Raw genomic sequence first — 13,054 nt, forward strand, 5'->3', positions numbered from 1 at the left:
TACGTTAATATCCCTTTTTAATACGCTTATAAGATCTAAACTTGAATATGCTTCAATTATCTGGAACCCATTTCACGCTTGCCATATTATGAGTCTTGAAATTATTCAAAACAATTTTCTAAGGTATTTATATTTCAAAAAATATGGTCCTTATAACAATATTCTATCTGCCACTCATCTACGAAACAGTTTCAATGTCAATAGCTTACAAAAACGCAGAGAGTACTTGCTCGTTATTTTTTTCAAGAAACTGTTGACTAACCATATTGATTGTATACCCATTCTTAACGAAATCTGTTTCAATATTAAGTGTCACAATACAAGATCTAATTGTTTATTTGCCATCAAATCATATAATACTAATATTGGTAATTACTGTGCTGTAAACAGATTTTCCGAATTTTATAATGCGCTTCCTCAACATCTGGATATTTTTCATTCGTCTGTTACCGACTTTAGAAGATTTTTGCTGTGATTGCGTTGTATATATCTTTGTATAGAATTTGTATTTTGCGTAATTTTTTGTTACTTTTTATTTGTCTTTTGTGTACTTTATCATGTCGTTTTTTCTATTCTGTGCAAATTTTTATTTTTACTGAAAGCTGTAATTGGGTCTAAACCTGTAGCTTTGTATTATAAAAAATAAAAATAAATAAAAAATAAAATGAAAATATTTTACTCGATATTGAGTCTAACAAAAAAAAGTGAAATTTTATATTTCAGAAGTGACTAATCTAAGGCCGGTATTACACTATAAAAGGTTTATGAAAGTTATTTTATAAAACTTGAAAAAAGCAACCAATAAATTTATCGATTGCATTCGAGCAAATACAAATACAACGCCACAACAGGCAAATTGCCCAACGAGGTGGCTGACTTAAGAACATTTTGGATCCCCGAGCCATTTTTTTTGGCTCGCCCACACCCTCCCCCCCCACCCCCACGAATCGGTACACGCGGGAATGTGCGTGTACTGAAACCTGACGTGAAGTTTTTTTTGTTTCTCTGTAATGCTTATTATGTGTAATGCTGCCATCTGCCACAAGTTTTTCTAACTATGAGTGAAGTGTTATGATTGAATGATTTATCGTTGTAGGACTGTTGCTCTCTGTGGCGAGACTTTTTAACGGGGAGATCGGCTCGCATTTGCGCCTTGAAGTTGGGAACCACAGAAAACCAACTTCAGCCGACTACCACTGTGGGGTTCGAACCCGGATCCTCGCATCGCGAGTCCGTCACTATAACCACTCGACCGATCAGCTTATTGGTTGCATTTTTAAAAGAATTATTAGAAAATTTTTATAGTGTAATCTGGGCTTAAGACCGTATGCCGGGATTACACTATAAAAGTTTTATAAATGATCTTTTATAAAATTTGAAAAATTCAACTAATGGGCTCATCGGTTGCATTCAAGGAAATGCAACCGGTGATCTTATGGGTTAAATTTTTCACGTTTTATCAAAGAGCTTCTACAAAACTTTTATAGTGTAATCCCGGCATAAGGCTGGTATTACCCTATAAAACTTTGATTAAAAATTCTTTTATAAAACTTGAAAAATTTAACCAATAAACACATCTGTTACATTCGAGCGAACTTAACTGATCCGCCCATTGGTTGCATTTTACAAGTTTTATAAAAGCTCCTTGATAAAACTTGAAAAATTCAACCAATAAGATCTCCGGTTGCATTTGCTGGAATGTAACCGATGCACTTATTGGTTGAATTTTTCAAGTTTTATAAAATATCTTTTATCAAACTTTTATAGTGTAATCCCGGCCTTAGACAGAATTGTGATGTGAATATTTCTAAGCACAGACATTTTGAAATTCTCCACCCTCCCCTTTTTTTCTACTTGCAAAGTCTTCTCTCCTGAATTTTTTTTTTTTTTGGAACATCATCGGATGTTTTTGGAATTTTTCTTTCATATTTTTCCGAAAAGACAGATTTTTTTTTCAAAATCTTGAAAATATTTTAAGATATTTTCCCTCATCGACTACTTGTGAGAATCGGAATGAAGGCATCTTTATACCCATATTCTATGGGGCTCTAAACCACCAAAGAATGGCTCTAGGCTGCCTATGGGCACTCTGAATTAGGGATAAAAGAGAAAAATAATTACAAAAAATGCGAAAAAATAGTTTTTATGCACGGATTTCAAACTAAAGATGCGGGCATTTTGCCCGCATCTTTAGTGCTCGTGTGAAAGGGTATAAGGTCCCGCATCCGCTCCGTGTGAAAGGGGCCTAAACTGAAACCTGAAAGACCTCATTTGTTAACACTTATCAAGATTGCAAGATCCACACACAATGATATATGTTCTTTCCACTGAGAATTTCGACTGGGTTGTCTCACCATTTGATTTCGCAGACAGTGCGGAGGAAATAAATTTCACTGCTTGTGAACGAGATGAATTTATTGATCTTTGCGCTGATTCCACATTAAAAGGTAAGTTTATCAAGAATAAGGAGCTGCTTTTTGGCTTGGATTGAGAGAGGAGTATATTAATCTAATGAAAAAGCAATTAACGCACTTTTGCCCTTTTCAACATCATATCTATGCGAGCAAGCCTTCTCTGTTATGGCAACAATAAAATACAAAGCAAGAAATAGAGTACTACTACTCAACCGTACATGCACCTCATACACATTCCTCTGCGGAATTTCTAACGAATTGGTACGTGCCGAAATGTGCGTGTATGTGTAGTGAGCAAAACCTAAAGTTTGTTTCTGTGTTATGCTTGTTATGTGTAGTGTTGCCATTTGTCAAGAAATAGACCGCAAGACCTTGAGGACAATCTACGTGTTTCGTTGCCAACTGAAAGGCCTGATTTCAAGTATCTGTGCTCTAAGCATCAATCACAAGTTTAACATTATCTATTTATCGAACAAAACTATACTGATGCATTTTTACTCAGTGATTTCTGTTTTAGTAAACCGTATTCTGTGTTCAAGGAAGGGTGCCCCAAGTTTTTAATGTTATTCCCAAGGGTGCCGCTAACTTCAAAAGGTTGAGAAACGCTGGCGTAAAGGGTAAGGTCGCAATGAATTCGTTAAAGATATATTTTTAGTTCTTAGTCTTTAAGTAGCATTGAAATCAACAGAAATTTATTAGGATAACATATCAATGCATTTTCTTCCGATATTTTAATCATTTTTAAATATTTTTGTGCATCAAAAAATAAATATTTGATCGTCTGGGGAGTAGGGGGGCATGGGGAAGGCTCGCCCCCCTCCCTCGTGTACGTCTCTGATCCAAATGTGCGTTAGGGGGCAGAACTGACAAGGGGGTCAGAGTTTTACTGAAAGTTTTGGGAGGTGGTCAACAATGGCTAAAAGCGGCTGACGTAATACTTGAATAGTCCCATGGAGCCTAGGACTCACAATCCAGAGGTTACGGGTTTGATTCCGGCTCGTCTCACAATTTTTTTCATCTCTAATTTTTTATTTTTCTTCCTCTTCATTCCTGTACTAGACTTCAGTCTCTCCAGGTATAAATCCCCCACCTCTCTGATTTAGTGCCAACCAAGGCCAGAAATATTTAGTGAACTAATCTGCCACACATGGAGTTTACTATAGGATTATTGCGGCATTTAATTGAGTTTATAAAATGTCTAAATTCAATTTTAAATAATTAAATTCAATTGAGGTGAATTTAGTCGTGTCAAACCTGGAAGTTTCACTTCTATCGCTCGAGATTCTTACGCAGATTTTTTTTTCAATTTTTATGTCTAAAATGTGCTGTCACTTCAAGATTGGCGCCCGGGAGGGCAATTACTCCCTTTATTTTCCTCTAGATCAACGGTTCTCAACCTTTGGAAGCTCGCCGTCCGGTAAATTTCTTTTGTGTAAGTGAAAGGCCCGGTCATACACACAACTAACGAGAAATTAATGGAAAAAATGAAACTGCGAATCACTCACGGCCCGGTGTGGATATTGTTAAGGCCCGGCGGTTGAGAAACACTGCTCTAGATCCGGTCATGAACAGAGACGTTATCTCTAAAAAATAATTTTCAGTTTAGAACAGCAGTAAGCCAGCACTGATCTTTCGGAATGATAAATCATTAAGACCCACACATTCTATTTGTGATAACCTGCAGTAAAATCAACTGGCTTACGCGAGTTAAAAAAAAAAACTTTCAACTTATTTACCTTGACGCCGTTCCTAGAGCCGTAACCCAAGCCTGCAACATTCCTCTGAAGAATGATAACGGATTCTTATGCGTGAAAATGAAGTATAGAAATGGTAACGTAACACAGGCATGAATAGCTAAACCTGTAAGAACAGTCAACATGTACAGACCAAGTTGTTCGGCCGTTTCAGCGAGATCATCGATAGCCATAATTTTTCCGGCAATCAAGGAAAGGATGCCAATGGGCGAGTACCTAGAAAGCAATAATAAAATTAAATATACAGGTTGAAGCACGTTGTAACGCCACCATCCGTCCTCCGTCCCAGACATAGACTAAAGATATTATTCTTACTCTGCGGTCCCAGATAATTTTATCGCTGTAACGAGTTTGGCATTACATCGGATTATGGTTGGAATAGCGTTTCAGAGAGAGAGAAGCTTCATTACATAAATTCCCACATTTATTATGTGTGAACTTCTGTATCTCAGTGTCTTATTAGTGTTACTCAATAAATAAAATAACCTATTTTATATGCATTCAGTTTTAAGATGAGAAAATTCGTAAAATTGTAAAAACTGTGTACAATTACTTGAATATTTCTTGATATAAAACTTGAGATACATATGCACTTTTTTACTATGGAAATTCTTTTAATTCTGCATAAATTTAGCGAAGTACAAAACAAAATAAACAAACACAAAGGGAAATAATACTTCTAGTCCGTATTTGTTTTGAAAATCACAAATTTCTCGTTTTCTAGGTATTGAAAGAACAACTCCTTTCGACATGATTCAATGAAGCAAATCGAAAGAAATGATAGTAATGACCAGCTAGTAAAAACATGCACTGTTGATAATTTTTTTCTTGGCAACCTTGAGCACACTGGTGCAGTACGCTCATTGTACAACTCCGATTAAAAAATTAGAATGACGCAAAAAGTCGTCGTTTTCTTTTCTTCAACAGAGTATCACCGGAAAAATAAACAACGGAAGTGAATGAAAAAAATAGGAGTCGTTTAGAAAATGAATTGAACTTACCTATGACTTTTGTTACGTGTTCAAAATTGCAATAAGATATTTTTTTAAAAATATTCAAGGTATTCAAGAAATTAGAATAAAATCAGAAGAGATGATTCAAAATATTGGAATAATGGGGGAATTTCTGATTGAATAAGTGTCAGTGCTAAAATTTGCATAAATCACGCTATCGCGAAGCCGTTAGGCATAAAGGCTGAGGATGACGTCACTCTTCGCTATCCATACAAAGGGGTCATTCAAGTATTACGTCAGCACCGATGGGGAGCTTCCGATTTGCTGACTTTTAATGACAAGGGGGATGGGGGTTTGGATGATGCTTACGTCATCAACAACCCTTTATGATGATATGAAATATACTAAATGGCATCTTATTCGTTGCGCCAAAAACGGAAAAAACCTTTCGATAGTTATCGGGCACCTGAACTAACATTCTACCTATTGGTAAGTCCCCTACAGAGCCACTTTAATGATCTCTAAATGTTTCACGGATCCTTCAAGTGCTCTGGAAATGTTTCCAGGGTGCTTAAGTGCTCTTTAACTGTGCCACGCATTATTCAAGTGATCCGTAATTATGCCACGGATCACTTAAGTAATTTGGGAATGTTCTACGGGTAACTTGAGTGATGTAGAACCGCACTGGGGGCCGCTTAAGTGCTCTAAACCTGTGCCACATGTCACTCAAGGGATCTCTAAATGTGCCAAGGATCGTTTAAGTGTTCTGTAACTGTGTCGCAGGTTACTTAGGTGATCTTTGAATATGAAAGTGATCTTTGAGGCCTACTTCAGTGATCTGAAAATGTGCCACAGGCCACTTAAATGCTCTGGAATTGTGCCACGGGCCATTTAAGCGATTTGTAAATGTGCCATTTAGTCCATTTTTACAAAATTATGTTTGGAGCAAGCCACATCAGATAACCTTCAGGGCCACAATGGGTCTGCTGGTCAAGGGTTTACCATATATGGCTTAAAGGGTGTGTCGCAATGAATTTTTTAAAGAAAAATTTTGAGTTCTTACCCTTCAAATAGCATTGAAATTAACAGAAATTGATTATAATAATAACATATAAAGGTATTTTCTTTCGAAATTTTTATTTTTTAAAAATATTTTTTGCATTAAAAAAATTTCTTTTTCGTCTGTGGGGGGGGGGGGAGGCGCACGAGCCCCCTATGCCTCCTTCCGCGTACGTTTCTGATCCCACCATTATGCGTTAAGAGATGGGGGCAGTGATGACAAAATTTTGCTGACAAGGGGGGGGGTTAGAGTCTTGCTGACTTTTGCTGACAAGGAAGGAGAGGGTCAAAAATGGCTATAAATTTGCTTACGTAAAACTTGAATGGCACCAAAGGTTTTTAACAGCTGGCTGATGCGAAGATATATTTTTGGAAAGAGTGGAAAACTCAACTGCCAGCGGGAATCGAACCCACGTCCTTTTACTTCCGGGTGAACGCCTTAAACCACTAGACTACATGGGCAACGAATACCTTTCTTTCTTTCAAACCGAGCACAACTCAGGTCTATCACCATTTATGGGCGGTTTACTACCTAGCGAGTTGTGCCGGAGGAGTAACTGTGTGTGTACCTAACAGTCTGAATGCATATGTACTGTTGTGTTTTGATTTTTAGTGCTGTCATCTATATTACTGAAGTGAAGTGAGTGATGTGTGATTGAATTACATCAACGAATATCACAATCTTTCCTTGGAGCTCGTGTGCACTGAACGGGACCGTACATGGACGGGCGGACAATTCAGGCCGAAGCTCACAATTGCTGACCAGATGGCGACTTATTCGAGGATGCGAGGAATTATCCGAGGACGATCATCCTCGGTTAAGTCGCCATCTGGTGACATCGTGAGCAATTGTGAGCTTTGGCCTGAATTGTCCTACCTTCCATGTACGGTCCCGTTCAGTGCACACGAGCTCCAAGGAAAGATTGAGGTATTCGTTTCCCCTGCAGTCTAGGGGTCCAGGGTGTTCACCCGGAAGTGAAAGGACGTAGGTTCGATTCCCTGCGGGGCAGTTGAATTTTCTCTCTTTCCAAAAATATATGTTCGCATCAGCCAGCTGTTAAAAACCTTTGTGTGTGTATATAAAGGCTCGCTTTTTGCAAACCGGTTTTATTCAGTTGTGTGTTGAAAATGGGTCGAAAGAAAGATTTAACAGGTCTCTATATATATAAAATCTCTGGAAGTGAATCTCCGCAAAGGATTTACTCAGCAGATGATCGCCTAGAAAGTAATGTTCTCAAGCAAGTGTGAGTAAACTTTTAAGACATCATTCAAATGATAGCAATTTTCAGAGAAAACGCGCAAATACTGGCTTTAAGCCAATTACTACGACGAGGCAGGACAGACTCTTAAAAACATCGTGAGATTTCACCGCTTTCGTAGCGTTATGGTATGGGGTTGTATGAGCGCTCAGGACCCAGGGAGGCTTTGTATTTTGACTGGATGTGTAAATTCCGATGTATATCGAGAAATTCTAGAATACTGCACGATACCATCTTCTGAAGATTTATTGGATGTTGATTTTAACAAGACTGTGCATCTTCTCACACTTCGAAACTGACCACTGCTTGGCTCGAAGAAAAAACAAATTAAATTGGTCATCAAATTCACCAGATTTGAGCCTCATGGAGAATTTATAAGGTGTCGTGAAGAAACGCCTTCAAAAGTTTGCTCCAAAAGGCAAAAATGAACGTTTAACGAGTTTGAAGACCACGTGGGCAAGTATCGGAAAAAATGCAGTAATCCACTAGATTTTTTTGCAATTATTTTTTGCAAAATCGTTTACGAGAGGTTATTAAAGCTAAGGGAGATGCCACAAAATATTCAACATTTAATTGATTCCATTTTTAATGATTTCTCATAAGTTTTGTAGCATTATCGTAATTTTTTGAATCAAGTTAAAAATTACTGTAATTTTGTGATTTTTACGAAATGCGTGTGTGTGTGTGTGTGTGTGTGTGCCGATTTTTCTAAATTTTTAAAGTTTCAGTTTTTATTTATATGTTACATTTTTACGCAAAGTATGTAGAATCAGTCGACGTAGTTTGGAAATTGTGGACATATTTTCATTCCGGTGAAATAAAATCAATTTGTAAATCATGTAATGCATTTCTCACGATATTCTAATTTTTTTAATTGGAGTTGTACACTTTCCCTTATCAATAAATATGTTTCGTTGAATACATGGCTTGTTTCGGTCCCTACACGCGTTCAGGTATTCAATGTGCTTTCTATATAATATATATATATCTATATTACACTCATGTCCATAAATTAAGGATAATTCAAAATCACACGGAAATCGAAATCTAAAGTAAAAATTTCACCTATAGAATTATCACACACATCTGCAAGAATGATATGCAAATTTCAGGAAGCCACCAGATGATGCCGATAGTACGTAACAATGACGAGAGTGTAAGGGGGGGGGGGTATATAAGTAATGGTGGCAAAGAAGTGAAATTGTTCACAAGAGTTCTGTAAGGTGCTCAGTGCCATAAGCGAATAGTTACGACACAGAGGACGCATGTGGATGATTTTTTACGTGGTAGAATTATCGGCCGCCTGGAATGTGGGCGTACTCAGATGGAAGTATCCGAGGAACTTGGAATTGCCCAAAGTGTCATCTCTAGGCTTTGGCAACGATTCCAAGATAACGGAAATGTCAGTAGAAGTTACAGTACAGGTCGCCCCCGAGTTACAACGCCGAATGAAGACCGGTATTTGGCAAGGTTTAGCTTGCAGTCTGATTCACGTCAGACTTTCATATGGAGAACACCAGGTACCCGTTACCACCAAGACAACATCATTGAACGACACCGTTACGGTGGTGTATCATTGCTCGTTTGGGGTGGAATTATACTGGGTTCCAGAACAGATCTGCATGCTCAAACCGGAATCATGAAAGACCAAATTTATCGGGACATCATTCCGGAACAACATGTACGTTTGTTTAGGGGTGCCATGGGCGCAGAATTTGTGTTTATGGATGACAACGCCCGTCCTCACCGAGCAAACATCGTAAACGAATGTCTTGAATCTGAGGATATAACCCGTATGGAATGGCCAGCATTCTCACCTGACTTGAATCCGACAGAGCATGTGTGGGACATGCTTGGCCGACGAGTTGCAGCCCGTCAATCACCTCCTACATGTATACCGGAACTTCGGAGAGCATAGCTTGCTGAGTGGAGTGATCTTCCCCAAGATCAGATCGATAATTTGATACTCAGCATGCCCAGGCGTTGTACGGACTGTATTTCATCGCATGGGAGACATACAATGTATTAACCATCATACCAACCATGTAATAATAAGTTTTTGTAAAGGAGATATTTTTTACAATTGCTCCAGGGAGCAAAAATCGTAGTTTTTATGAATGGTATCATACATACATCATCGTTTTTGTTCTTTATCTTTTGTTTAATAAATGGGCTTTATGAATAAGTAACGTTTGTTTTGTTTCTGAACCTTTATTTGCCGGAGCTGGCATTATCCTTAATTTATGGACATGAGTGTATTTAAATACAGACAAATACATTTAAATTTAGTGAGAGATACAACAAATTTGTAAAGAAAATGCATTCAATCAACCATCTCATAGTAGATTATTTTGATCCGTTTTATTTTTTTAGTTGTTAATATATCATTTTTCTTATTATTTTATTAATTTCAAATGTCTTGTTATTATTTTTTTTTAATTTATTTCAATTTCATTTTATTAATCATTCGATATTTTAATTTTATTTTTATTCTTACTAGCAACGTTATTTTTATTGTTAATTTTTTTTCAATTATTTTTATTAAAATTTGGTGACCGATGGAGATTCCTCCACACTTTTTATTTTTTACAGTACAAACAAAAGAGAAAGAAGGTTGTGTCTTTCCCCCAAAATCTTGTTCAGGGGAAAACGAAAAAAAAAAGGTGAAGCGTTTGTGTGTATTTTTATCTGACCAAAATTGCTATGTACTGAACATATATAGGTGCACTGCCTTTCTCAACTGAAATTATAAAACCATTCTCAAATGAAAATATCAAGCCCTTTTCAAATAAATATATTAAATCTTTGTCAACTGAAAATATCGAACCCTTTTGAAACGAAAATATCAAATCATTTCCAAATAAAAATATCAAACCCTCCTCAAATGAAAATATCCCAAACCCTCCTCAAATGAAAATATGAGACTGAAAATCCACCAAGTCTAATCTTATCAGTTCTTCAGTTCTTGCATTCCGGAAGGTGCTTTTCCGGATACTTGGAAAATTGCATTAGTTATTCCGATTTATAAATCCAGTGATTCTAACTACCTCGATAACTACAGACTTATTTGAATCCTTAGTTCTGTTTCTAAGCTATTTGAAACAATAATAAAATCTCTCTCGACTCTTTTCTTTTTTACGTATGTCTAACTTTTTCTCCACACACAACATGTATCTCTAACAAAAAAAAACAAAAAAACACAGAATTCACTCTTCTACATTTTAGGTCTAATGTTTATTCTAACATTGATAAACAGGGTCGTCCTAAGAGCACCATGGTACTACCTGGAAAATTTTCGAAAAACTCAACTACTTCTCATTTGCAAGATATACAGAAGACTGGATGTTGTGAAGATATTTATTATTTGGGATGTCAATTTTTTTTTTTTTTTTAAGGAAGGAAAAACTCATCTCTGCCTCTACCGGGAGTCGAACCCGGGTCCCCCGATTTCCGGACGAGTGCTCTGACCACAGAGGCAGAGATGAGTTTTAACATCCCAAATAATAAATATCTTCACAACATTCAGTCTTCTGTATATCTTGTATTAACAAGTGGAGAGCGACATTCATGTCATATACTTCTCATTTTTCTGTGGCCCCTGGGCCCTGCTCGGGTGGGCCCATACATTACATTAAGACGGCACTGTTGATAACTCGTATAATTTCCTAAGAAGTGTCCAAGATACCAATAACAGATACCAATTAGTTAAATGCGATGATAAACATAGTGATATTATGAAAAATATTAATGGCTTTCCCCAAGGCTCTGTTCTTGGTCCTTCATTATTCCTCATTTTAATTAATGCAATCTTAACATGACTTTTGCAACCTTAACATGACTTTTGCAACCTTAACATTGTTGGTAACATAATAAAATTTGCTGATGGTAATCATACTTCATATATAGTACTAAAGTCTACTAAACTTTGATTGAAGCAATTAACTATGACTTAATTGAAGTGTGTAACTACTTTATTGCTCACCAACTCCGGTCATATATCGCCATACGGCAGTTTCCAACCAGTGGAGCTGGGTGAGAAATGAAGGCTCCATCCATCCGTGGTCGCCCCAGGCGCGGTAGGTAAAGAACTTTCTTCTAATGTTTTATGCCTGAATTTGAACCCGTGGACCTTGATGGTAACCTTCATAGTGGAAGACGAGCATCTTATCACTGCGCCACTCGGGCGCTTAGGTGCGTAACTGGTTTTCAACTAATAAATTAACTATTAATGCATTAAAAAAAAGTTTATCAATTCTTCATTACATAACAGCCCTCTACATAATATTAATATTGTTGCTCCCTTAACGATATAATATATCCATAATATTAATATTGCTCCCTTAACGATTGTATGTGTAATACTCTTGAACAATTGAATTCCGTCAAATATCTCGGCGTTTATATTTACTCCAACCTTGAACGGAATTCTCTTTACAAAACTTCACAACAATCTCCGTTATCTGTTGTATACATTTTTTTACCTCAAATTTATAAATTTTTTACATCAAATGTCAATTCCTCTTTTCTTTTAGTTTTGTATTACTGATTTTTCCACTCACAACTACTCTATGGTTTAACCGCCTGGGGCAGTGACTGCATTACTAACTTATATCCTTTGATTACTTTGCACAAAATATAATTAGACCGATAACTAACGTACGATTATAGTACTCCCTCACTCGAACTTTATTCTCCAAAAATATTTTACCACTTCAACATCTCTATTTCTTCAAGTCAATAGTTATATTATTTAAAAAACAGCATTCTTTTCCTCTGAACACCTTTCGTCCTTCTGCAAGAATCAACTCCACCTATTCGCTCCCCTAGAATCTATAAAACGATTGGTAAGAAACACTCATATCTTGTCCCAAAATTCTATAACTCTTTACCTAATCAACTCCTTAACAATAACACTTCACTACTAGCATTAAAAAAGGAACTAAAAAAAACTATCTAATTTTTATATTACAATTTTGTTTCATGGACAAAGACAAATCCAAAAATATACAGGAAATATTTTTTCCTTATGAATATCTCGGATGTTATCATCTCTAAAGAAGTAGATCAGAAGAGTAAAAATAATGAAAACAAATATGAATTCGGAATGTGTAGAATGTTAAAATGTACGTATTTGTTATGCACGACAAAAATATGAGATGAACATTCCCAAATTTTTGTAACAATTATCATAATATAATAAGTTATGCATATTATCTTTGTCCACGACTTCAGTAAGTATTACAAATTCAACTGAGCTGCGGTGAAAAACATCAGTGGCGTATTTACAGGTGGGCATAGCGAACTATAGCCCAGGGCAGAAAATTCAGAGAGCGGCATATTTTTGGAATGAGTGTCCAAGAAAATTAGTAGAATAGGAGAAGGGCGGCAAAATTTGTATAACTCTCAATAAATCCGCATCTGCCCAGACAGCTAGGGACTAGATCAGTGAGCGACCAAAAAAGCGACCTAGAGAGTTTGCAAGCACGTGAGTGATAAAAAGCGTGACTTGGAGCTTGAGCAAGCATGTGAATGACCAAAAGTTTGACCCGGAGCAATGGTTTCAACCTTTGGAAGCCAGCGGCCAGGTAAATCTCTTTTGTGTAAGTGAAAGGTTC

General features: G+C 36.8%; 1 protein-coding gene across 1 annotated transcript in view; it reads right to left on the bottom strand.

Annotated features, from left to right (window-relative positions):
- LOC149080270 (excitatory amino acid transporter-like) overlaps positions 1-13,054 on the bottom strand; it is a 73,147-nt gene that overhangs the window by 22,146 nt on the left and 37,947 nt on the right. The window contains exon 6 of the mRNA XM_089239392.1: positions 4,151-4,384. Coding sequence (XP_089095518.1) covers positions 4,151-4,384 — 234 coding nt within the window. The remainder of the gene's footprint in view (positions 1-4,150; positions 4,385-13,054) is intronic.

Source organism: Pholcus phalangioides, unplaced genomic scaffold, assembly GCF_987345545.1.
Source record: "Pholcus phalangioides strain wild (caught in Gottingen) unplaced genomic scaffold, Ppha-v1.0 ptg000011l_1, whole genome shotgun sequence".
Lineage (NCBI taxonomy): Eukaryota > Metazoa > Arthropoda > Arachnida > Araneae > Pholcidae > Pholcus > Pholcus phalangioides.